This window comes from Chrysochloris asiatica, unplaced genomic scaffold, assembly GCF_000296735.1.
Source record: "Chrysochloris asiatica unplaced genomic scaffold, ChrAsi1.0 scaffold00389, whole genome shotgun sequence".
Taxonomy (NCBI): domain Eukaryota; kingdom Metazoa; phylum Chordata; class Mammalia; order Afrosoricida; family Chrysochloridae; genus Chrysochloris; species Chrysochloris asiatica.
The window spans coordinates 1,229,451-1,256,786 of NW_006408907.1; the positions used below are offsets into that span (position 1 = coordinate 1,229,451).

The window sequence follows — 27,336 nt, forward strand, 5'->3', positions numbered from 1 at the left end:
TGGAGGGGGGCTTTCTGAGAGCTTCAGAGGGCAGGCCAGCCTCCCCAGAAATGACCTGAGGGAGGGAAGCAGGCAGGGAAACAAATGTGCAGCCACAAAGATGAAAGGGATAGGGTCAGACAGACTGATGGACAAACACATTGACAGGCAGACAGACCACATGTAAGGAGGGATCTGAAGTTCCTCTGTACCTCCACCCAGAGGGTTAGGGGAAAGCTGTCCTTGCCCATAGCCTCCTCCTTCTTACCTCTTCTCATACCTGAAGCTGGTCAGCTTGACAATACTCAGTGCCTTTCTGCCTAAACCTTCAAGACCCCTGCCCCCCTTATAAAAATCATTAGGGTTTGACTCTTTGGCCCCAGCTGGGTTCCAGGCTAAAAGGAAAGCTAGTGGGAAAGAGGGAGCAGAGCAGTCTGCAAGTTCTCCTCCCGCTGGAGAGTTGCACGCTGGACAGAGCACCTTCGACCCTCCAGGAGCAGAAGGCAGCTGCCCAAGCTCCTCCCCAGCACACAGACACGCTAGGAACCCCACTCCAGCTGCTGGTGACTGTGCCTTTAAATCGCTTGCTTTTGGAGGGTGAATCTGGGGGGTGGGGTGGGAGGGAGGGAAACATCTTCCTACCAGTCTCCCTCCTCCCTTCCCTCCAAGATTCTCCAGGGTTTGGAGAGTGATTGCTACCCAAAGAGAATCTCTTCCAGCTCCCCAGCTGGCTGCGGGCCCTCCGAAGCCCTGAGGCAAGTCCAAGCTGGAGCTGGTAGGGTTATCTGTGTCAGGATCATTTCCAGAGGAATATATCAGGCCCCTGACTGGTAAAGACAGGGCAGAGGAAAAGAGAGCAGAAGAGGAGAGCGAGCGCAACTCCCAGCCTGGCCCCACAGGCTCCAGTGGGAGCAGCCCAAGTTGGAGGAAGGCTCTAGACTTTTGGCATTCCCGCTGAGATATCCCCCCTCACCTTGGCAGTCAAGCTGAGGAAGGGCTCCAGAGTCCTCACGGAATGACAACTCTTGTTCCTGCAACCCTCTCCTTCCTTCTCCTCTGGACCCTGCCTGGGCAGGTTCTCCTCAGGTGAGCTGAGTGGGTTAAGAAGGTGGTGCATGCAGAATGTTGGAGTCTCCTGGTCAGAAGTAGCCAGGGCATCTAGCAGTTTCCTCTAAGTTTGCAAAAAGCCCACAGTCTGGAGAGCTCCAGGGGAGGCCAGACCCTCCCCAATCAGGACCTAAGAGTTTTTCATTAGGCATTTCAAAGCCGGTGCTGGTGGGAAGATTTCTGCTTGGGTGGGAGTTTATTGGGCCTGAATAGAGGGTACCCCACAGAGGGTAGCTGAACCCAGAAAGGAATGCCAACTATCCTGCCACCCAACCTTGTCTTCCTACTAGCTTGGCCACACACTGCTCAGCTCCCTAAAAAAAATGACAGCAACATCTACCAGCTGCCTATCTGGGAGGCTTCAAGTTGACAGAGTTTACCTGAAGCCCACATTAGAATGTAGTTGAGGTGGCCCTGTTATCACCCTGCCTGTGCATGCATGCCTGCTAGGTGCCCCTGCCAATAAGTAGCAGTCAGACTTGGCTAGGGGGTCAATGCTTTGGGCCCCCCTCCTTTAAATGCCCTACCACTTCCCAATTGCTCATTAGACCAGGCGCCAGTCTAGGTTGACAGGGTAAACTGGGCAGGAAAAAATGGCTGTGGCCTGGGCTGAACTGGTCATAAGAGGAGGGAATGATGCATCCTGTTCCTCCTCAGGATTCAAGGAGCACACCAGGGCTGCCTGCCTCTGAGAAACCTCCTGCCCTGCTGCCTGCAACCACATTGACTGGCAGGCAGGCTGGCATACAAGGATGCAGTGTGTGGCAGGAAAACTTCTTCAGAGTGACAAGCAGTTCAAAGTGGAATGGCAGCTCAGTTGACAGGAGGAAACAGTGAGAAGGGTGCACTCAGCTAGGGATTGCTGGACCTCCTGGAAGGGAGGCTGCCTCGCAGTCCAAGCTGCAGCATTCCTACTTGGGCTTGGAGGCCAGAGGCAGTCAGAGTAGGAAGCACCCTTAGAGAGTCTTGAGTTTGAGTCTTCTATTGGACATATGGAAAGTGAGGCCTCGAGAGAGGGAGTGATCTGCCCAAGGTCACTGGGGTGCTCAATGGCAGAACCAGAGTTCTCTCCACAGCCTACCCCAAGACATTGTAAGAGCAGGATTTTCAGCTCTGGAACCTCCCAGGTCCTGCCAGTGGTTGGGACTTTCCAGGAATAAAAGGGAAGAAGGAGTGGCTATGATGTCTGAGGTCCTCGGACAAGGAAGCCCCAGAAAACAAGGGTTGCACCAGGGTGTGCAGCCCAAGACAATTGGACCCACAGTCTATCTCAGGGCCTTGGGGCTAGAAGTTATGGAAGAGGTGACCTGAGCATGAGACAGGACAGTGGGGAGGGTCTGGCTGGCTGCTCCATATACAGGGCCATGTGGCCTCCCAGCAGGCAGGTGGCAGTTGGCCAGCAGCAGCAGCACCTGGCCAGTGTGGACATCCTGTGGTGAAGCCCCAGACTTCTGCTTGCTGCAGCACCATCACCAGCCCCCTTGGATTTTCAGAATCTGCATAGGCCACCTGCTCTGGCAGCCCAGGCCTGCTGCCCTGCCAGGAGCTACGGTGTTATCTGTTCCCAGAGGAAGGTTTTCTTCCTGTTTAGGCAATTCAAGAAGGTAGTACTTTAGGCAGGGTGGGGCTGCCAGTGACCTTCCCCCCTCAGGGTTGACAGCCCACCCTGGGTTACTGCAAGCATGGTGTTTTGAAGTCCCAAGAGCCCTGAATTCAAGTCTTAATTTTTCCGCTAACTAGCTGTATGATCCTCACTGACTCTCAGTCTCCTCATCTATATTATGGGGATGATGAGGAGTCCTGCTGTGATGCTATAGGAACCACAAGGTCGGCAGTTCAAACATACCAGCTGCTCCTTGGAAACCCTATACAGGGTCATTATGAGTCGGAACCAACTTGAGGGCACTTAACAACAACAACAATGATGTTTATCTAAGCGTACTGATGTGAAAACTAACACGATAAGGTATATAAAGTGTTTAGCAAGTATTTTCACTATCTTGATTATTCTACAGGAGCTCTGGTAGCGTAGTGGTTACAAATTGGGCTGTGAACCGCAAGGTCAGCAGTTCGAAACTACCAGCTGCTCCGTGGAAGAAAGATGAGACTTTCTGCTCCCGTAAAGATGTACAGCCTCGGAAACCCTGTTCAGGGTCGCTATGGGTCGGAACCGACTCCACACTTAACAACAACAACAACATGGGTCGCTGGCTAGTGAGTGGACATACTGGGAAAGAGAGGCCCACTGGCTCAGAGGAGACTAGGACCGAGAAGGACAGCAGTAGTAGTAGTAGAGCTGACTCGAGTTCCTGCTGCAGTAATGATGGCAGGATGGAGCAGAAAGCACATGCCCCAGCCAGGAGTCCAGCCTGAGCTCCACCCTGAGTCCTGCCTCCATCCCCAAGCCTTGGCTGAGGCCCTGGTCTATCTGTTGGCTGGTAAGCAGGTAGAAGGGGTTTTGTTGCTCAGAAAGGGAACACACTTGTCACAGGAGAAGGGGGGTGTCTTCTAGGTTAGGATGGACATTAGCCCCCATCTCGAAAACAATCTGTTAGAGGGAAGAAGATTAAAGCTGACTCTCAGAATGGCCACGCTGCTGGAAGGTTTCCCCATGTTCTGAGTGCACTGATTCTCCACACAATTCCTTGGCAAACGAATTAATTTATCTGCAGTAACCACAACCCTGAAAGGTCCAACTCACAATATAGCTTCCTGCTGGAGCAAACACCAGAAGCCAAGCCTCCTTCCCCTTCTGGGATTTAGATCCTGAACAGCCCAGCCTGAAACCCACGTGATTGAAATCAACTCATAGGGATGTCAGCTGTCCTTGAGCCCTTCTCATCCTTGGCTAGGCCAGATGGACAAAATGTTACAACAATCACATGATTTCCAGTGATACGTCATTCTTCTTTGAAGGCTTTCAAAGCACCTTCAGAAAGAGGGCACTGGATGAAGCCTCAGCTTTGGGTTTGAGTCCTGACCAAACCACTCACTAGCTTTGAGACTTTGGACAAGTCACTCCTCCTTTGGAGGCTTCAATTCCCACCGCCCCCCCACCCCCACCCATCACACTGGGAAGTGTGAGGGTGAAAAGATCTAGTTGATGTCAAAGCACTTTTCTAGGTCTAACTGGTGAACTCCACTGTTGGCTTATTGCTAGTTTTGTGCTCCTCATTTTGGAAATAAACACCCTCTCTTAACCTTCTGTCTGATTGGAAGACCAGCCAGAGGTTGGTGGGGACAGAGATGGAGGGCTGTTTGATAAATGTAGAATACATCTGGTCTCAGATGTCTCTACATTTCCTGCCTAGGGTGGCCTTGGCAAAAGAGGAAGTCAAGTCTGGGACCAAGGGGGTTACCCAGCTCATGTCTCCCTCGGATTTCCTGGACAAGCTTATGGGGCGAACATCTGGATATGATGCCAGGATTCGGCCCAATTTTAAAGGTAAGAAACATTCATCCTACAAAAAGAAAAAAGAAATCCCACCCCCCATCCCCTGCCTTTTGGGGATACACTGCTACACAGCTGCCCACATTTCCTGCCCCAAGGAATACAGACGGGAAGTATAAAGTTAGCTCAGGAGCCACCCTTCCTCATTTGTCCATGGGACCTATATAACTGGCACTGTCTTCTCCCAGTAATGTCTTGGCCTAAAGTTCTGGGAGGAAGTCCTGGGATCTGCTCCGAGCTTCCTGGAATACCCTGCCAATGGGCTATACTTTGCTGCCCTTAGGCCCACCTGTGAACGTGACCTGCAACATCTTCATCAACAGTTTCGGCTCCGTCACCGAGACCACTATGGTAAGGGGTCTCCCTGTTGCCTACTTCCACTCTAATGTGAATGGAAGAAATCCACCACACAGCAAGCATCTCCTCCCTCTACTATCTTCTCCCTCTTCGTTGGTCATGGAGTCATGTGGGTCATCAAGTCATGTTGGTCATCAAGTCATGGAGTATCTGAAGCTGGTGACTAGGAAGTTATCTTGCTCAAGTCCCAGCTTACATAGCTAGACAGATAAGCTTAAGCTGCAGTTAGTCATGTATATGAGATAGCTTGGTGTAAAACACAAGGCTTTGGAATCAGAGAATCCTGGGTTCAAATCCACCTTCTACTATATAATAGTTAAGGCATTCTGGCAGTGTAGTGGGTTATGCATTGGTCCACTAACCTCAAGGTCAGTAGTTCAAATCTACCAGCTGCTCCATAGGAAAAAGATGAGACTTTCTGCTCCCATAAAGATTTACAGCCTTGGAAACCCTATACAGGGTAGCTATGAGTTGAAACCGAGTCCAGGGCACATAACCACCACCACCATATAATTTTCAAGTTATTTAAATTTTTCTTTGTTTCAGATTCCCCATTTATAAAATAGAGAACATAACAACATCTTCTTCATAGAGTTGGTGTGAGATTTAGATTAGATGATCATATACAGAAAGCACTTAGCAGAGAGCCTAACACATGGTTGTTGTTGTTGTTATGTGCCATGGAGCCAGTTCCAACTCATAGCAACGCTGCACAGGGTTTCTCAGGCTGTAAATCTTTACGGGAGCAGAAAGCCTCATTTTTCTCCCCAGGACCAGATGGTAGTTTCGAACTGCTGACCATGAGATTAGCAGCCCAATCTGTAACCACTATGCTACCAGAGTAGGTGTTCAATAAATGCCTTGTTCCCTCCCACCATTGCCACCTCAGGCCAAGGTAGGCACCTTCTGCCATAGAAAATGCCTACCACCCCTGATAAGTGATCCCAACATTTCTTTTTCATGGTCCGTGTAGGCTTGCTGGGCCCCTGGTAATAGCACTACCACTGATGGGCCCATACCTACCCCTCCCCAGGACTACCGGGTGAATGTCTTCTTGCGGCAACAGTGGAATGACCCACGCCTGGCCTATCGCGAATATCCTGATGACTCATTGGACCTCGATCCCTCCATGCTGGACTCTATCTGGAAACCAGACCTGTTCTTTGCCAATGAGAAAGGGGCCAACTTCCATGAGGTGACCACGGATAACAAGTTACTACGCATCTTCAAGAATGGAAATGTTCTCTACAGCATCAGGTGCACCTGGTGAATGGCCAGGAGCGTGTGGAAAAAGGGGAAGAAGCTAGCTGGAGAGTGATAGGTGGGAAGAGTTCCCCCCCTTGCTGTGCTGGGCCCCACTAAAATAATGCCACTTCTTTCTTATTGTCCCACCAGGCTGACTCTCATTTTATCCTGCCCAATGGACCTCAAGAACTTCCCCATGGACATCCAGACCTGCACAATGCAGCTGGAGAGCTGTAAGTATCTCCAGAGAGTCACAGGGAAAAGCCTGGAATATCAACTATTTAATCCCATACCATGATATTCCAGAAAGAAAAAGGGAAACCCAAAACAGGGAGATGGGGAGGGACTTTCCTGAGGGTACACAATCAGTTCTTGACAAAGAAGAAACTAGGGGACAAGGCTCCCTAATACCCAGCACAATGTATATTTTCCATCTCTACATTATTTGCAGTTCTAGCTGTTTCACAAGACTGGGAATAGGAAGATGTCAGACTTTATATATATATATGTTGTTGTTAAGTGCCATTGAGTCGATTCCGACCAATAGCAACCCTGTATAGGGTTTCCAAGGCTGTAAATCTTGATGGGAGTAGAAAGCCTCATATTTCTCCCGTGAAGCGGCTGGTAGTTTCGAACTGCTGACCTTAAGGTTCGCAGCCCGATTCATAACCACTACACTACCAGAGCTCCTTTATATATATATACTTGTACCAGTTGTAGGCCAATTTAAGAGACACCTCCCCTGCCTAAAGATATGTTCCCTCTCATAAGTTCCTGAAGTCATTCTGTCTTTAATTCCCGAGTTAAAATGTTAAAGATACCTATAAAAATGCCAGTGCTAGCAAGAAGGGGAGACTCTTTGATCCTTGATTATCCATGAATAATACACAAGTAACCTTTGCAGGGAGCCCTGGAGTGGCACTGCAGGTTAATATGCTGGACTGCAAAGTCCGTTTGAACCGCAAGGTCGACAGTTCAAGTTCACCAGTCGCTCCTAGGAAATGCTATACAGGATCCCTGTAAGTCAACAGCACTTAACAACAACAACCTTTGCAGAGAATTGGGAGAAGACAGTTCTAAGCATAGGAGAGAGGTCAGCCAAGGGGGCTACTCTACGGCAGGAGTGCCAGCCTGAAAGGGTTACCCAAAGTGTAGAGAAGGCAAAGGATGAAAAGTTTGGACTGTCACCTATTTAACTTCTTCTTCATCTCCTGGGTGAGTTGTGACCACAAGATTAGGAGAGAGTCACTTGGGCCTCAGAGTAAGGCTGTTTCCAGTATACTATAATAATGAGGGGAGTCCGGGTGCCGTGCTATAGGATAAGCACGGGAATGCTAACCATAAGTTTGGCAGTTCAAACCCACCAGTTGCTCCTCTGAAAACCTATACATGATCGCTGTGAATCGGACCTGACTCAACAGCACTTAGCAACACCACCATATTAATGATGAATAGACTTTATGGTTAGCTTTTTTGAGTTCATAAAGCACTTTGACATGCAGGTTCTCATTACCTCCTCACAACAACACTGAAAGGTGGTTAGAGCAGCTACAATTATCCCCATTTCACAGATGGGGGAAATGACTTGCCCAAACTCACACAGCTATTCTGTGTCAAGGCTTGGACATCTGTGAGCCTCAAGACTACTAGGTATCTGTGAGGAACTTAGCATGTTCAGATGTTAGCTCTCAATGTATCCCAATTCAAGGTCCTGGTTAGGAGTCTGAAAGCCCACCGTCCCATGCATGACTACCAGTTGTCCCCTCCCTGGGCTGAAGTTGCAGAAGCTCTGGTTCTGAGACTGGCTCAGCTCATGACATGTGGTTGGTACACATGCTTAGTTCCCTGGGTTTGAGATGTGGCAAAAGCTTCCCAGCTGGGCTCCTAGACATCTTTCCAACCATCTAGACTTGTTTTGTAGATCCACCAGAATTATTTCTCTTAGACTTCTCTCAAGCTTGAGAACTGGGTAGGAAAGGAGTCTGGGCTCCTCCTAGGTGAGGGATGGGCCCATGATATGATTGGTTAAATCTCCCTTTCCAATATGAGCATGAAGCTCATAAAGCCCAGGCCTTACTCCTCATCTGGTCTTTCCTACGGTTCTGACTCCCAACCCCTACTCAACACCCACCCTCTGCAGCCTTCTGCCATCTCTGTCACTTTCAGTTGGCTACACCATGAATGACCTCGTGTTTGAGTGGCTGGAAGATGCTCCTGCTGTCCAAGTGGCTGAGGGGCTGACTCTGCCCCAGTTTATCTTGCGGGATGAGAAGGACCTAGGCTATTGTACCAAGCACTACAACACAGGTAAAAATTTAGGATCCTTACTGGCCTCCAGATGGGAGGGAAGAGGGCAAAGCAGCCAGCCTCTATTGAAGGTCTAATCTGCCAGATACGGTATTAGTGTTTCATCTACTTACCACATTTCATAGGCACAGCAACCCTGTAAGGGAAGGATTCTCAGCCCCATTTGTCAGAATGGGGTAACTGAAGTTCTAAGAGGCTAACTCAAACATCCAAGTCATAAAGCTAGTAAATAGTAGATTCCGAATTCCAATCCAGGTCTGCCTAACTCCCTGGTTGGCACTTGCTGCAGATCAAATGGGCCTGTGCTCAAGAATGGCAGGGAGTGTCCCACCTTGCGTGGGGCAAACTTAGTGCAGAACTTGGGGAATCCACACCTGGGAGTAGTCAATGGCTATACTGAACAGTGAAGGAGCGAACAGAGTCTAGGGCTCTGTCCACACCTCCTACTGCCACTACCATTGTCCAGCCTTCATATATTGGCTTGTTTTCCCAAGTGGAAGAGATGGGCCAGGAAGTGGGAAGGGGCTAATTTTCCAGCCTTAGCATCTACCTGCTACAACTCCCTAAGAGCTACTAGTTCCTTTTTACCTCTGGCAATATTTCTTTGAGGAACTATTACCTTCAGAGGAGGCAATAGGCTGAAAAGGAGATTCTGGGTAAATTCTGTGGTACTCTGATATACTTTGGGTGCTTCTCTCTGAGTACGTGTGTGCATGTATGTGGTGATACAGAGACGGGGGAGAGAAAAACAACATTGAATGTAGAAAGTTCAAGAAGGCATAGAAATAGAGATACCCTTTTGGGGGGAAAATTGACAATTTGCATATAGGTCAGTAGTTTTCAACTTTGATTTGTATTATATCCCCATGGGGGAATGGCTCTGTAGGATAATCACTGAACTGCGTGAACCACAAGGTCAGCAGTTCGAAACTACCAGCTGCTCCATGGGAGAAAGATGAGGATTTCTGCTCCGGCAATGATTCACAGCCTCGGAAACCCTATACAGAGTTGGGAGTCACTGTGAGTTGGTACCAACTCTATGGCACTGAACAACAATATCCCCCTAGGGACACTATTAAAATGTTGATTCTTACCTCTCAGAGATGCTGAATACATAAGCTTAAAGCCAATGCCCAGGAATCTGCATTTTAACAAGCATTTTTTTAAAAGCTTTTATTGTGAATTGAGTGAAGGTTTACAGGGCAGATACTCAATTTTACATTCAACAAATCATTGCAATGCTTCCAGTCCCCTCCATGCACCCTCAGCTAACAGCATTTACCTCTATTACCCCCCCCTTTTTTTTTGTACACATACCACATCGAAAATATATATTCATTAAAATGTCCAAAGGGCATATTTTGCAAGCCAACCTCCTACCAAGTATTTTAAGGATTCTGATGCAGGTGTCCCTGGGAGCATACTTTAAGAAATTTTAGTGTAGAAGCTAAAAAAAAAAATTTCTGACCTGTTGGCTCAGTAATCCCATTCCTTGAAAGTTAGTATAAAGAAACAGCCCAAAATATCAAATTGATTTTACATTCCAAGATGGCTTCTAGGTTATTACTGTTTATACTAGCAAAACTCTGGAATTGTTCTAAAACCTACCAATAAGTAAATTACATAGTGCATCTGCTTGATCGACTATTATGTGGGATTATAAAGGACGACTGTAACATGGGAAAATTCAAGTGAAAAAGTTGTATATACAGAGTTATTATGTTTTTATTAAGTGCCCTCAAGGTTGGTGGTTCAAGCTCACCAGCTGCTCCTAGGAACCCTATACAGGGTCGCTATGGGTCGGAACTGACTCAATGGCACTTCACAACAACAACAAGTCGGTTTCAACTCATAGTGACCCTGTGTAGGGTTTGTGAGGAGCAACTGGTGAGCTTGAACTGCCAACCTTGCATTCAAATGACTTTGCAGTACAGAGCATTAAATCACAGTGCCACACCAGGAGTCCAGAGTGCTTATATTGTGGTAAAATAAACAAACAAAAATGTGTTTTAAAAATAGTATTAGAAAAAAAATAATACTAAATATTTCCAAAATAATGCGTTACGACTTTGGAGTCAGATTGAGCTGAGTTGGAATTTTGGCTCCATCATTTATCACTTGGGTAACTTTGAGGGATACAGCTTAATCTCTTTGAGCCTCAGTATCCCTGTCTGTAAAATGGGACTCTGTTATCATAGAGTCCTGGCACTTAACAACAACATTGCCAAAGGCTTGTTGAGCAATTAAATAAGACAGTGTGTATAAAGGGAAAGGCAATTTGTAGGGGCTTGATAAATGTAAGATACAAAATGATTATTCATTTTTTTTCTATACAAGGAGTCCCCAATTTACGACAGGGTTCTGTTCTGATGACTGTCATTAAATTAGTTCTGACATAAGTTGAATACCTCTTTGTTTTGTTTTCATTATTACTGCCTTTTATTATCAGTATCCATAAAGTTTTCACTGGCCAGTGTTTTCAGAAGTAAATCAGTAGTTCCTTTTCCCCAGTCTATCTCCGTCTTAGCAAAGAATGCTACCTTGTGAACTAAAGGGCTCCTGTCCCAAACTGTGGTATTTCCAATAGCCTCATATGCATGCAAAAGTTGGACAATGAATAAGGAAGACTGGAGAAGAACTGATGCATCGGAATTACGATGCTGGTGAACAATACTGAAAATACCATGGACTGCTAGAAAAATGAAATCTGTCTTGAAAGAAGTACAGCCAAACTGCTCCTTAGAAGCAAGGATGGCACGACTTTGTCTCATGTACTTTGCAAACGCTTACTTATGCTTTATTGCCTATAAAAGGCATTCAACTGTTTGGATAATAAACTATGGATAACATTGGATTCAGGTGTGGCACTGTAGGAGCAGCACTGGACTGTAAACCACAAAGTTGGTGGTTGAAACCCACCAGTTGCTCCTCAGAAATCCTATACAGGGTCACTATGAGTTGGAACCGACTCAACAGCACGTAACAATGACAACAACAACTTTGCACATGTTATCAGGAGGGGCCAGTCCCTGCAGAAGGTCCTCATGCTTGGTAAAGTAGAGGGTCTGTGAAAAAGAGAAAGACTTTCAACAAGATTGACAAAATGACTGCAAAAATGGGCTCATACATAGCAATGATTGTGAGGATGGAGTGAGGATGGTACAGGACTGAGCAGTGTTTTGTTCCAGTTGTACACAGGGCCACTATGAATTAAAACTGACTCGGTGGCAGCTAACAACAACAACATTATCAGCATCTCTATAAATTTGATTTTTATTTGTCTTTGGGGGTTGGAAATATTACATATAAGCATCTGCGAGAACATTTGAGAATGGCAACATCAGCAAATTACAGGCTGCAACATCATATATATATAGTACAAGAAGTCCTGGTGTGGTGCTGTGGGTTAATGTGCCAGACTGCAAAGCCGTTTGAACTGCAAGGTCACGGTTCAAGCTCACCAGCTGCTCCTCGGAAACACTATACAGGGTCACTATAGGTCAGAATCGACTTTACGGCACTTAACAACAACAACATATATATAGTACAAAACTAAAACAAATAGATGGTCATAAGTGCAGTTCGCTGTACTTTGAATATGTCCTAAACTGGGGACTGCCTGTAGTAATCAAGTTTCAGTTCTGTGACTGAAAAGAAAATCTCAGGCCCTGGGTGGTACAAATTGTTAACATACTCGGCTGCTAAACGAAAGGTTGGAGGTTTAAGTCTACCCACAGGTGTTTAGAAAGAAGTAAGGTCTGGCAATCTACTTCGGGGTGAGGGGTAGGGGGATCACCCATTAAAAACCTGACAGAGCACAGTTCTACTCTGACATACAACAGGGTCTGAATAAGTCAGGGTTGTCTCTTACAGAAACTGGTTACCATATTGCAAGATAAAAACAAAACTGCTATTAATAATTAAAAAAAAAAAAAGATAGAAAAGAAAATATAGGTACCTAGCAAAGGAATGTCATGGCAAGAAGACAAGGAAGGTACTGAGGCAAAGTGGACTCAGGACTTCATACATGTAAGAGATCACAGCTTCATACATGTCAAAGCCATAATCAGTTATCGGTGGAATCAGTCATTGTTACAACCACTAGCTTTGAGGAATCAGGTAGGCCTAATGAGAGCAGGTCTGTTGTAATTGCCATTGATTCGGTTCCAACACATAACGACTCTGTATAGGGTTTTTGAGGAACAGCTGGTGAGCTTAAACTACCAACCTTGCAATTCAAACTGACTTTGCAGTCCAGCACATTAACCCACAGCACCACACCAGAACTGGAGAGCAGGTTTGGGCCAGAATAAAACAATAAACACATCCTCCTCCCTTTTTTTGCTTTGGTTATCCTAAGCTTAAGCTTCTGGGAGAGGCTCAGAGGGAGTGTTTTCTTAGCCTCAGGGCTGTGGGAAGCTGAGGAAAGTGAAGACGGCTGGCAGGGGAGGCAGAGCATTGGTACATGTGCCTGGGGCCAGTGCACTTTTTGTTGGTAGAATAGAATGCTGCTGCCTGATGCTTTATGGGAACCCGCTGCCACTGTCCAGAGCTGGACTCTGCCAGGCATTGTTTCCAGATGTTTGCTATCTGCCTGTTCTCACTTGCTCAAGACACAGGCAGCGTTTATCTCAGTAAACCCTTGTTGCTGAAGAGCTTCTGGGGTACCAGCAAGTACAAGCAATGCTGCTGCGATCTGAGTGGAATCTAATTGTTTTGTTAATAATGATAACAATAGTAACAGTTACCTATGTGCTCAGCATCTCAAATATACTTTCTCATCTAATCCTTACAATAGCCCAGTAGTGATGGGGGCAATATTATTATTACTCTGCTTTGCAGGCAAGAGCACTGAACTAAGAAAGACTAGGCGTTTTGCCTGTAGGTACAGAGCTAGAGAGTGGAAGTTTCAAGGTTCAAGCCCAGGTAATCTGGCTCTGAAGCCCTCCTGCTCTTAACCTTCTTACTGTACTGTCCGACGGATGGCCTCCTGCTGGAATTAAAAGTGATGAAACCTGGGGCTGTTTGAGTGGGTCATTGATTGGCCCAGTTGAGGTGCCCAGAGGCAGGACAGGACAGATAACGCTGGTCTAGTCCGGTTCCTTCTAGTTCAGCTGCAGGCTGGAGACCTGGGACCCGATTGATAACCTCACCTCTTTCCTTGCAGGAAAATTCACCTGCATTGAGGTGAAGTTTCACCTGGAGCGGCAGATGGGCTACTATCTGATTCAGATGTACATCCCTAGCCTACTCATCGTCATCCTGTCCTGGGTCTCCTTCTGGATCAACATGGATGCTGCCCCTGCCCGTGTGGGTCTGGGCATTACCACCGTGCTTACCATGACAACCCAGAGCTCTGGTTCTCGGACCTCTTTGCCCAAGGTGAAGAGACATGCAAGAAATTTGCTTGCCATATAGAGCTCCCCATTCCCCTTCATCTTCTGCTCCCTTGTCCTCGCCATTACATATGGAGGCTGGAGTTAGGGATGCTGTCTGGCAAGAGGAGTAGAGAAGATGTCTGACTTACTTTTGAATTCCTTCAGGACGTCCTTCCTCCACCTCCAAGATAAAAGGGCCTTCCCTTCGTGAGTAGAACACCTCACACGTGGTGCAGAGAAGGCGAATACAGCCCAAACAGGTAGAATGACCTTTTTAAGGTCATATCCCATGAGAAACAATAGAAGAAATACTAGGATTTTTAATTGACTTCTGTCCTCTTAATATGTCCTAAATCAGATACTATGACATGGAGTTCTAGAGAGAATGTTCATTTGTCTGGGCTGAGAAATTTTGAGGTAGCCAATAGCAACTAAAGTCACTAGACTCTGATCAGGTGGGGCCTGGTGATGATTTGATAACTCAGACAGATCTGTGCTGATGGGATTGGACCTAGTATCTCCCCACCTCATGTCTTCATGTATGGCATTTAGAGGTTACCTCAAGGAACTTACAGTCAACCAGGCTCTGAGCAAATCAGGAAGTACAGTCATTCATTCATTCAACCAATATTTATTGAGCATGTCCATGTACAAGGCCATGGAAAAATAATGGGAGGCAAACTTAACACAGTTCCTCTGTATCTTACAGGTGAATAGATACCTTATTGCTCTGGTTGATTTGGAACCATGCCCTCTGATCTTTTAGTGTTTGTTCTATAAGCAAGTATTTACTGGGGCCTTAAAACAGGGACAATCTAGGTGAATTCGTTAATCTGTCATTTGATGGGAATAGAAGTGTCGAGTCGGTTCTGATTCATAGCAACCCTGTATAGGGTTTCCGAGGAGCGACTGGTGGGCTTGAACCACTGACCTTGCAGTTCAAACCAACCTTGTGGTCCAGCACATTAACCCACAGCACCAGACCAGGACTCCAAAAGTACAGAGTAGGAGTTTAGAAATCAAACAGATTTCAGTTTAAGTCCAAGCTTCAATATTTACTAGTAGTGTAACTTTAGAGAGTAAGAACCTCTTCGATAGGGTTGTAAAAAATAAATAAGATAGTGTACTAACACGGAGAATAGTATTTGGCTCTGAATAACTTTTCAATAAATATTAGCTATTTATTGTTAATATTAGGTGTCAGAGTATAAAGACTTGAATGATGGACTTGGGGCTTAACTAGCTGATGTTACCAATGATATCTGAGTTGCTGGGTAACCTTTGAGGTGTGACGCAGTAGGATAAGCACTGGACCACTAACTGCAAAGTCAACAGTCCAAACCCACCAGCAGCTCCTTGAAAACTCTACACAAGGTTACTATGAGTCAGACCTGCCATTTAACAAAAACAATAACAAAGCCCCCTAGGCATGAGTGGTGACAAAGCTCAGATTAGGATCAAGGGCTCCAGGAAAAGTTGCCAGGGATCATTTCTTGGAAGGATGTGTCCTAGGTGTACAGAGATATTGACAAGACTCTGAGAGGCAGGGTAAGCCTGGGCAAGGTCTACAAGCCCAAGTTGGGCTCTGAGGGCAGTGTTGTGCTAGTGGCCTTCTAACAAGACCAAAGGCAGAAAGAGAGTTCCGATCTAAGAACCCTGCCATGCATGAGGGAGATTCTTCTCTCACTCATGAAAGTGCTGCAAAGTCAGTCTTATTCTTGCCAAGAAAACTTCCTTTCCCAATCCCTCCTGTGAACATGCACAATCCATCTGCTCCCAGGAATCACTTCGTTTCCTCATTTGGAAAAAAGGGGATTTCATTGGAAGGTTGTTTGTTTGCAGCATCTTCTTGTCAGATTTGAATGACTTTTTCATGACCTCATTGGCCAGTAAGCAAAATACCCAGGCATGCACTGCAAACTCATATAATAGCCCCATGAGGCAGTCCCACAGAGCGAGGGTCTGAGTAAGCTAGTAAACTCACTCTTGAGTTTGTGAAATATTACATTTTGTGGGATCCCCAAAGAAAGAGACGGAGCTATGCCAGGGACTTCAGAGAGCTATGCCTATCCCACCCCTAATAGAATTCCAGTGTCCATCCCTTCTCTGCCCCGATAGAGGTTCCTAAAGGCACTGATCACTGTATCTTCACCAGGCCCTTGATCTACGCAACTGCAGGATTGTTGTTGTTGTTACATGCTGTGGAGTCGGTTCCGACTCATAGTGACCCTGTACAGGGTTTCTGAGGCTGTGAATCTTTTCGGGAGCAGAAAGCCTCATCTTTCTCCCACAGAACAGTTGGTAGTTTGAAACGGCTGACCATGAGATTAGCAGCCTAATTCGTAACCACTACGCTAGCAGAGCTCCTTAGCTGCAGGATGGAAGCACTAAATACAGGTTTTGACCAGAGACTGGCAGATTAGAGTGCAATTGCACAGAAAGGAAAGCTCCAGTTCTCTCTAGATCCTATCATCTACACAGCCCATAACATTTGGGGCAGTTAGTGGTGAGGAAGGCAATGCAAGCAAGCAGAGCCAGCAGGGATAAGCATACTGCCAATCATCCATCCATTAATTCATCCAACAAATATAATATGTACTAGGCTCCAGGCACTCAGTATTCAGGCACTGGAGACAGAACAGTGAACACAAGAGAAACAGTCCCTGCCATCTTAAAGCTCACAGAATTTTCTGGAGGAGATAGCCAGGTGTACATGATGGCTGCTTAAAAAAAAGGGGGGGGGGCGGGTGGTAACCTAGACACATATATGAGAGGGATTCAAAAAGTTTCTGAGAAACTGGAATTAAAAAATGGGGTATTTCCATGTCCTCATAGCATGGACAGCCAGCCCAGACTGGGATGATCAGGGAAGGCTTTCCAGAGGATATACAAGTTTTCCAAGAGAAAGGGAAAGAGGGAGAATCCCCAAGCAGTCACTGCTAAAATGATTCATCATGGCAGGGTCATAGATTACAAGGGGCGAGATGAGGCTGAAGAGGTAGGCAGGGGCTAGATATCATACTCAGAGGAGTAGAGAATGTAGCATAAAGGTAATAGACAATAAAGAGTTATAGGCGGCAGGGGAGTGGTATGATCCAATTTACACTTGGAAAACAAAACTCTGACTGCTGTTTAGAGAATAGATCAGAAGTGGCAATAAGAGGTGTAAGACCACCATTTAGAAGACTACTGAAGTCCTTCAGGTGAACTAGAACAGTGAGTGGATGGGTTTCAGAGATGTTTAAGAGGTATTATTGACAGACTCTTTGTTAAAATGAGTTTCTTTCTCATGCTTAAGGTGCCCTTTCTCTGAAATGGTCCAAAGTCCTTCATGCCTCCTTTGTCATCAACTCATTATTGATCTTCACAGCAATTACTAAAACATCCCTGGGGCACAGTGGGAATAGGGGTGGTGAATGAAATAGGATGCCCTCTCAGCAGATGGAAGGAGCTCTGGTAGCGTAGTGGTTACGAATTGGGATGACCTCAAGGTCAGCAGTTTGAAACTACTAGCTGTTCCGCGGGAGAAAGATGAGGCTTTCTGCTCCCATTTACAGCCTTAGAAACCCTGTAGGGGTCACTATGAGTTAGAACCGACGCCACAGCACACCAACCACCACCACCACTTAGCAGGTGGCAAAATAGAGAACCTAGGGATGCCTAATCAGGGAAGCCTAGCAATACACCACCACTACCTCAAGTAGAATTGCTCTCAAGCATGTAGAGTAAGGTTTCTCAACCTCAGCACTATTGACATTTTGTCCCAGTTGTTGCTGGAGAAGGGGAGTGTGCTGTGCATTTTAAGATGTTTAGCATCTTATACCCATTAGATGCTAATCACATGTCCACCCACGTGTAAAGTTCAAAAAATATCTCCAGACATTGGAAATGCCCTGTGAGGGCAAAATTGCCCCTGCTTAAGGACCTCTGAGGCAGAGGGTATATCCAATAGAACTTGTTCTGATCTGAAATCTGCAGCACTCTCGCTGCCCAACATAGCAGAGGATGGAGCAAGAGGTTGCCTGGTCTGAATGACACTCCTGCTAGGGAGCCCCCTATGATGGGGTGAGCACAGCAGCTCCAAACTCTGTAGGGAGTCAATCTGAGTTCTGTCCACACTCCTGGTTGTCACCTTCCCAGCCACAACTTGATTCTAGGAGAGAGATGAGTGCTCAGTCTTCACAAGGGGAGTGGAAGAGGAAAGTCCTTAGAAGCTGCAAAGGCAGGTAGTGAGAGGAGAGCACTCATGATTGGCTATATGGATGTCAAGAGTTCCATGCAATTAGGGAAATGTCCCTAGCAAGGCGTGGGTAGTCTCATCTTCAGGGTGATGAGATTGGTTTCATTAGTGAAACCAATTCCTCAGCAGGGACGCTCAATGAGAGCAGGTAGGGAAACCACAAGGTCAAGGGAATAAAAGGGTTGGAAGAGGGAAAGGAAGGCACTCCTAGCCTGTTAGTAAGACGGCAGCCTATGTAAAAGTGATGTCGCTAAAACAAAAGCCCAGAGCCCCCAAGTTCTAGTGCTACCTTCTCACTGAGAGATCTTCTCAACCCATCCTCTCTGGGCCTTAAGGGTCCTCATGTGTCCCAAATATCAGTGGCTGTGCAGATTCTAGAAGGTAACAGAGGACAAACAAATCCAGTGTGCACGTTCACTGCTAGTTTATTGAAAGGTGAGAATCAGAAGAAGATCAGAAGGAAAAGAATTACAAGCAGCAGAAACACAATTACAAAAAGAAAAAAGAAAGAAAGGAAAAGCAGAATAGGCAGGACAGGGAAATAGAAGTGGAAGGTGGACAGTGCCAAAAGGTGAAGGAAGATGGGTAGCCCCATCTCTTTCACATGAGCCTTCAAACGGTAGGACACATCGTGAACAGCTTCTTTAAATATCAGAAACAGTTCAGGATAAAGCTGAAGAACCACAGGCAGTTGATATGGGTTGGTAATGCACTGGTTAGGCCATGGAAGGACTCCGAGATAGCTGATTGCACTGATGGTGGTTGTTGCAGGTGTCCTACGTAAAGGCAATCGACATCTGGATGGCTGTGTGCCTGCTCTTTGTGTTCGCTGCCCTGCTGGAGTACGCTGCTGTCAATTTTGTCTCGCGTCAGCATAAGGAATTCATGAGAATCCGAAGAAGGCAGAGGCGCCAACGTATGGTGAGTACAACTTGGGAGGGGCCCACTTCCTTTATCCTATGGACTCCTCTACCTCCCTACTGCTCCTCCCACAAACCCAGACCCAATCTAGGGCTGCAATCAGGACCTCTGAATTCTAGTCCCAGGATAGTCTCCGATAAGCTAAGTACTTTGATCTCATTGATTCGAATGCCTTATCTGTCCAATAGGACAACAACCTCTATAGGACAATCCAGTATAGTGATTAAGAACAGTAAGCACTAAAATACTGTTAGTATTCGGACTCTATCATGTTAGTTCATATAAAAGAGCATTGAAAATTTAGTGATGGTTCCCCTGAGAATTCAAGGGGTTTTCTAGGGAGCATGATAAAAGGGTCCCCATAACTCAACTGAAAGTGAAAGGCCATGACTTGCCTCTTGTGGCTGTTGGATTTCTTCTCCTTGATCTTCATTGAGTGATTCAGAGTTGTGGGGCTTCAGATGTTGTTCTCCCTCACTCTTGTTTGTTACTCCCATTTCTTCCACAGCAGAGTGATCACCTGGGGAAATATACTAGGAAGCTTGTCGTCATGACAACAGAGGCAGTTTACCCCCACCCCCACCCCCCCACACACACACACCCAAATTGCCCAGACAATAGGTGCTAGATAAGTGGTCATGACAACATTGAGGTGCCCAGACCGCCCTCACAAAATCAAGTGCCCAATTATGAGCAAAGCTGAAAGCCCTTACTAAACTTCATCCTGGCTGCTTAACCATCACAGTCACAGAGTTCTGGTCTTTCAAGCTCTGGCTCCTTGTTTTCTGCCTAATTTAGAGGCTCCAAAGCCAAAGGGGCAAGCACATAATGATTTTGGTAAAGGCAGGAAACAGTCATCATTGTTAGCATCCTGTTAACATCCTGGCTCTTGCCTATCTGGGCCACTTCTCTTCATAAATGCCCCGACCAAAAACAAAACAAAACAAAAAACCCACTGCCATTCAGTTGATTCTGACTCAATGCCACTCTACATAGGATTTTCAAGGCTATAAATCTTTATGGGGCAGACAGCCTCATTTTTCTACTGAGGAGCGACTGGTGGATTTGAACAGCTGACCTTGTGGTTAGCAGCCCAACACATAACCTACTACGCCCACCCACTAAACTGTTTCTGAGGCATCCCTACCATACTCATATGTCCACACTAAAAATATCACACACTACCTCTGGGGTTTCATGTCCCTTGCTACATACCCTATCTGTTGAAGGTAGGGCCCCTGTCTGATCTAGTGGTTGTCCGAATTTACCAATTCTTGCCTCATTTTAGTCCTTTAGTTGATCCCTAGGCAGCTCGCCCTCTAGTGGTCTAATTCACAACTGCAGTTCACTGAGTACTAATTCAAGAGACTGAGAATCCTCTCTTTGAACTTTCCTATCACCAATTTAAGGTGATCTGGTGTGGCGCTGTAGGATAAACACTGGATTGAAAGGTTGCTTTGAACCACAATGTCAGTGTCTCAGACTCACCAGTCGTTCCTCAAAAACCCTATACACAGTCACTATGAGTCGGAACTGAACTTACGGCACTTCATATCAACATCACCAACTTGAGGACAACTAACAACAAAAACATCCAGAACAGAGGACTGTTGTTGTTGCTAAGGGCCATCGAGTCAGTTCTGACCCATAGCAACCCTATATAGGGTTTCCGAGGAGTGACTGGTGAGCTTGAACCACCGACCATGCAGTTCAAACAGACTTCACAGTCCAGTGCCTTAACCCACAATGCCACACCAAGACTCAAAACAGAGGACTAGAAAGATGAAATCAAGACTTGGACCAGGGCCAAGAAAAGAAGACACACTCTTTTCTTAGCTAGCTATTCCTCCCCTCTCTCTAACAATGTCAATTCAGTGCCTGCAGGTACTAAAACCTTATCTTTAAAGGGGTTTTGATGTTGATGGGCTCTCAATGCCTACCTTACAACAGAAGAGCAGGCTGCCAACCAGTCCAGAGTCCTTTACCAGCTAGTTGCTTGTATAGGTGTTACTTCAGGCACTAAGAGCTACCCCAGGTTGACACTAGTCCTAGCCCCTTTTCTGCACCTCTCCCACCCTCCACTGCCTACTGCCAGCCCCCCTCCTGCTCATATATAGGCCAGTCTTGAGCTCATAATGAAGTCTGTCATTACCAATGCTCCATTATTACAAAGTTATGACAACAGCCTGGCACCTGCAGAAGCTCCTGGAGCCTCCGTGAAACTGAGATGAGGCTTATTATTGAGGTGAATACAACCTGAAAATCAGAACCTATGCCATAAGTTGAGTCCCTTCTCAAGTCTCCTAAAACCACTGCCACCTCAGTGGAACTATATTAGGAATTCTGTAGGACACTGAATAGTGTAGACATTTTCATGGGGAGTTGATCCATGTCTAGTGCCTCGGTTTGGGCCCTACTGTTCCAACCACTGAAGCAAAAGTCCTCTGTCTTAGAGGAGAGATGGGGAAGAATCCATAGGATTATCAAGGAACTCTTAGCCAAGAACAAGTTAGGAATATTCAATGAATCAGTCAGCCCTTCATCCTGCTTAATTTAATCCTATTCTTGTCTGGGCTCTCCTCAACCTTCCCTCTCCACTGTGTAGTGTTTTTCCATGTTGTAGATTATTGTGTACCATCAAGTTGATTCTGACTCAATAATGACCTATCTGTCAGTGTAAACGTGCCCCATAGAGTTTCCTAGGCTGTAATTTAAGTAGAAGCAGATTGCTAGGTCTTTTCTCCTATATAGCACTGGTGTGTTCCAACCACCCAACTTTTAGTTAGCAACATCGCACTAAACCACTCACTGCACCACTAGGGCTCCTTATGTCATGTGTATTGAACCAAAAACCAAATTCATTGCCATCAACTCAATTCCAACTCATAGCATCCCTTGTAAGACCCAGTAGAGGTGTCCCAGAGGATCCACAAGACTATGAATCTTCCTGGGAGTAGACTGCCACAGCTTTCTACCATGGAGCGCTGGTGGATTAAACCACCAACCTTACAGTCAGCAGCTGACTGCTTAACCACTGCTCCTGTGTCATGTATAACCACTGCCATCAAGCCTAGTCTGACTGAAAGCAGGGATATAAACATTTCATAGACTAACTCTTTATGGGCACAGACAGCCTCATCATTTGTCTCCTAAAGAGAAGCTGGTGGGTTTGAAGTGCCAACCTTAGCAGCCCACAATGCCTAACCTACGGAACCACCAGGGCTTCTTATGTGGTGTATAGAATGGTTTGATTTTTTTCCACAGGGAGGGATCTGTCCCTCTTTTTCATAATCCCAACAGGCCTTAGCACCAGGCTCTGAATACAGCAGCCATGCAACCCAGCCTACCACTCACCAACTCACTTGACAAGCTGATTGGCAAGGGCTCTCTTGCAAGCTTAGCATAAAGCAAGCCTTGCCATTATCTGTAGAATAACTTAAGAACTGGAACACATTTCAAAATACTTCCAAGTCTTCTCAGGGTCTCAGTCCCAGAAATCGGCCTGCCTGTCTCTATCCCTCAATACAATCCTCCCCATTTTCACAACTTTCTTCTTACACTGTGCATTCCAGACTTCAACTGGTTTTGGATTATCTTCCTTCTCTGGCCCTCCAGTTCTTTCCCCTGTAGGTGGCTGCATTTTTTCCCCTCTTTTTAGCACCCATGGAAGCCACCAGGTAGTATTTAAGTCTTCATTGTCCCTTCCCAACACACACATACACACACACAACTCAGCCTAAATAGATAAATCCTGCCCTCCACTCCTTAGATTTTGGGTCACCTATCTTTGCTCCCTCAACTACAAGAGGTCAAATATGTTAAAAATAAAAAAGAGCCAAGGGCAGCTTACTCCATTTGGCCATATTTTCTTTCCTGTGTGAAATGGCTCTTTCCAGCCTGGGAATTATTTCCAAACAATCCCCTTAAGATTTCGTGAGATTTGAGAAGATGGGAAATCATTGGCTCCTAGGGTAGTGCTGTGGGTTAATTCATCGGACTGCAAAGTCATTTGAACTGCAAAGTTGGTGGTTCAAGCTCACCAGCCACTCCTTGGAAACCCTATACAGGGTCAGAATCGACTCAACGGCACTTTAATAATAACAATATAGAATAAGAAACAGCAATTAGATCCAACTTTCTTCTTCAGAACTTTTTGTAACCAGGTGTGTTCTGGGCTGGGCGACCAAGAAGAGTCTTTAGCTGGGAAGCTGAGGGGTCATTATGGGAAGTAGGGAACAGGATGGTCTGAGGTAGCTATCCTGAGGTAACAAGAAAGAAAATCATTTTCCTTACCTCCCTTACTTTTCAATTACTTGTGAAATATTTGTCTCTGGTCTTTCATCTGCAGCACAACCTCCCTTAAAGGAATAGAGTGAACATGAATTTGAAAATATATGTGAGGCTAGCCTGGGCATTTGGAGAATAAGGTGATGGAAATTACTTAGAGCTGAGAGCTAAATTAACCCTATTCCCCTTCTTCGGGCACAAGGCTACCACTGCAACAACTCCGGGTCCAAGCACAGAACCCATTGTGGATTTCCTTTGAGCTATACATGTACAGGAGTCCTGGTGCAGTGCTGTAGGATAAGCACTGGACTGCTAACTGCAAGGTTGGCAGTTCAAATCTACCAGCCGCTCCTCAGAAACCCTACACCGGGTCACTATGAGTCAACCACAACATACCTGTACAACTCTCTCCACAAAGACTCTGGCAAAATCAAGGATTGGACAGCCTTTGTTGGTCTACCTTAGAAAAATTCTTTCTTACATCAAAGGTGCTGTGCCCTTTCTAGAAGCTAAGAGGCATCAGGCCATCCCCAGTGCCGGATGGGGCAGGGAATAACTGTTTTTCTCGTCATTGAGTAAGTAAGATTCTTTTCTGAGTAGCCTCAGATAGAGACCCTGAGAGGATGCTGGCTTCACAAGAACACAAAGCCATTCCCTTTCTTAGCAGGTGACTCATCAGTTCATTCATTTAACAGCTCTGTACTGTGTACCTACAAAGTGCCAGGCACTGTGCCAGGCACTGGGTCTGTAGTGGTGAACAGTTCTGATGCAGTCTCCCAAATATGTGCTATGAGTCCACAGGCAGATGAGAGAGAGAAATACATTACTGAATCTCTGGCCTGAGCTTGCCTGCCCCTGAAGAAGGGCCAGCTTTCGGCTAGGTCAATTTCTAATGATTGAATAATCAAGGGTAACTAGGACCCTGCCATAACAACATCTCATCTACAAACTACACTTTTCAATGGGCTACCAGAGTGGTCAAGCACTGTGACTCTGTAGGATAAGCACTGGACTGCTAACCACAAGGTCAGTGGTTCGAGCCCACTGGCCATTCTACAGGAGAAATATGAGGCTTTCTACTCCCATAGAGATTACAGTCTCGGGAACCATAAAAAAAAAAAAAAAAAGGTTGCTATGAGTTGGAATCAGCATGATGACACTTAATGACAACCATCACAATCAGAGTGGCAGAGTCCCAGGTGGTGCTAATGTTAACCTGCTTAGCTGCTAACCCATGATGTTCATCTCACTGCAGAGTGAGACTTTATTTACATGTTATATGCTTCTATGTCATATTCACAATAGTCACACATGTTGTTCTTACAGTCGGTAGGAAGTGGCTCAGCGGTAACAGCTATCCTGGTTTGCCTTGAACTATCTAGATGTAGCCAGCCCTACATCCAAGGGACCTCCTCAGTCCTGAGCAAACCAGGATGGGAACTGGCATCACCCTGTAAGGGAGCATTCTACTTCAAGGTGATTTCTTAGCTAGCTGAAGCTTTTACTCCTTTAAGCATCAATACTTTCAAAAAAAAAAAAAAATGTAGGTATTTTGAAGGAAATAGTTCTTTGATGCTAGCATATACTTTCCTGTCCTCTGCCTTTTTCCAGGCTGTGAACCATCATTTCTGATGGCAGTGTGTCATTTAGCATTGGATTAAAATATATAAAATATGAGGAACCAGATTCTGGGTGGGGGCCTGAGGATCTGTTAAATGAATAAAGCTTTCTTTATTGGCCAATCAGGGACTTTTGGTCTCTTCCCCTTCTTCCTCTCCTACTTCCTGGCTCCAGACTGTGTTATAGTTAAGGTTGTCAGCTAACTGACTATTGGATAAATGAATTTTCTGTAGTCAGCTTCATTATTTAGTTTCTTATATCAAATTTACCTCTTCAGTGTTAAAGTGTTAGCCATAATGCAAGCATTCATCATAATCCTATAGATATATTGTACGGATATGACATGGAATGAAATATACATAAGTGGAGTGTGCACTGACTAGTAAGTGTTACCCTAGATATACTGGCTCCTGTGGCAAAATCTAAGGAGCCCTGGTAGCACAGTGGTTATGCACGCAGCTACTAACTAAAAGGTTGGTTGGTGGTTCGAACCCACCAGTCATTCTGTGGGAGAAAGATGTACCAGCGTCTGCTTCTGCAAAAAAAAATGTACAGCCTAAGAAAAGCTATGTTGCTAAGTGCCAGTGGGTCAGTTTTGACTCATAGCAACCCTGTATAACAGGGTTGGGGAACATAAGGCCTGTGGGTCATATAAGGTCTGTGAAATCATTTGGTCTGGCCCTGTTAATGCAACTGCAGTTCCAACCATCACATTGTTGTTGTTGTTGTTGTTAAGTGCCATGGAGTCGGTTCCAACTCATAGCGACCCTGTATAAGGTTTTCAAGGAGAGATTGATGATCTTGAACTGCTGACCTTGGGGTTCAAACTGACCTTTCAGTCCAGCACATTAACCCCACAGCACCACACCAGGACTCCAACCATCACATTGTTGTTGTTGTTGTTAAGTGCCATCAAAATCGGTTCCAACTTTCAATGACCCTGTATAGCAGGGGTGGAGAATGTCCAGCCCTCGAAATCATTTGGTCTGGCCCTGCCAAGGCAACCACAGTTCCAGCTATCACATTAGGGGTGAGTTAATTACATGTTTGACCAAGTATAGCAGGCTAATGTTTAAGTTAATCATTTTACATGGCCTGTAAATGATATTACAAATATTGGCAGAGAAAAGGTTCCCCACCCCTGCTGCATAGGGTTTCCAAGAAGCAGCTGGTGAGTTTGAACAGCAGACCCTGTGGTTCAAACTAACCTTGTGTTCCAGTGCTTATCTTACAGCACCATACCAGGACTGTGGGGCAGTTCTATTCTGTTCTATAGGGTCGCTATAAGTCAGACTCAATGGCAGCGGATTTATTTTTTATGTCCAAAGCCACTGGTTTGCAAAGAAGCTAATGCATCTGCAATATGTCCAGCATGTATCTGCAATAGAATGATCAAATTTACTCCAATTAGGATAACCTTTTAGGATTATTTAAAACTTTTAGAAGATAAACAGTTTTTAAAGCTACTATGTACAAGGATAAGCACTCAATTGCTAACCGCAAGATTGGTGGTACAAACTCACCAGCCACCCCTTGGAAACTCTACACAGGGTTGTTCTGAGTTGGAGCCGATGGCACTTAACAACATGTATAAGGATAGGTAATTCTGCAGGTTTTGAAAGTCATTAAAGTCAAGTTTGCCAAGTCTAAATGTCTCAGCTCTGCTACGTAATGGCTTTATGGTTCTGTTTATTCTATTTATTACCAGTCAGAGATAACTTGACCTTGAGATGCCTATTAGCCCCCTTTCACAGTGGGTTGACACTTCACTGGGTTTTAGATGGCGTTAAATGCTGCTATGCATTTTTGAAAGGCAGCTTGGGGCCTATCTGCAAATGGAATTCTAACATATACCATACATACCATGTATAATTGCCTAATAACATCCATTAAGCTCTTGTGTCCATAACACAGCTTGCAGTGAATCTGTGAACTCAGCCCTTCCATCTGTATAGCATTGCCTATGAAATATTTTGTGTGTGGTCTGGTCTCTAGCCCTATGCCTTCGAGCTGTAACCTCAAATTCTGCCTTTTTCGTCCTTGTAATTCCAGGAGGAAGATATCATCCATGAAAGTCGCTTCTATTTCCATGGCTATGGTCTTGGCCATTGCCTGCAGGCAAGGGATGGAGGACCAATGGAAGGTTCTGGAGTTTATAGCCCTCAACCTCCGGCCCCTCTTCTAAGGGAGGGAGAAACCATGCGGAAACTCTATGTGGACCGAGCTAAAAGGATCGACACCATCTCCCGGGCTGTCTTCCCTTTCACTTTCCTCATTTTCAACATCTTCTACTGGGTTGTCTATAAAGTACTACGATCAGAAGATATCCACCAGGCATTGTGAATAGGGTGGGGGCTATAGAGTCCAGCCACGGGCTTGCTGTTTCCTCCTAGGTGGGCCTTTCCCCTCCATTAGACTCCATCGGGGGCTTGGACAATTCCTTC

At 45.7% G+C, this 27,336-nt stretch overlaps 1 protein-coding gene across 1 annotated transcript; it reads left to right on the plus strand.

Moving 5' to 3' along the window:
- Positions 1 to 548: 548 nt before the first annotated feature.
- On the plus strand, positions 549 to 27,235 carry GLRA4 (glycine receptor, alpha 4). Its single transcript, XM_006876527.1, has 9 exons — positions 549 to 1,065; positions 4,398 to 4,531; positions 4,821 to 4,888; positions 5,928 to 6,151; positions 6,290 to 6,372; positions 8,306 to 8,446; positions 13,614 to 13,828; positions 18,836 to 18,985; positions 26,945 to 27,235. Exons 1-9 carry the CDS (start codon positions 995 to 997, stop codon positions 27,233 to 27,235), a joined length of 1,377 nt encoding a protein of 458 aa, XP_006876589.1. The 5' UTR covers positions 549 to 994.
- The last annotated feature ends 101 nt before the right edge of the window (positions 27,236 to 27,336 follow it).

Coding starts and splice junctions, on each gene's coding strand:
- GLRA4 (XM_006876527.1), top strand. CDS start 995: ATGACAACTCTTGTTCCTGCAACCCTCTCCTTCCTTCTCCTCTGGACC. Junction 1,066..4,397: donor CCTGGGCAGGTTCTCCTCAG/GTGAGCTGAGTG, acceptor TTTCCTGCCTAG/GGTGGCCTTGGCAAAAGAGG. Junction 18,986..26,944: donor GGCAGAGGCGCCAACGTATG/GTGAGTACAACT, acceptor TTGTAATTCCAG/GAGGAAGATATCATCCATGA.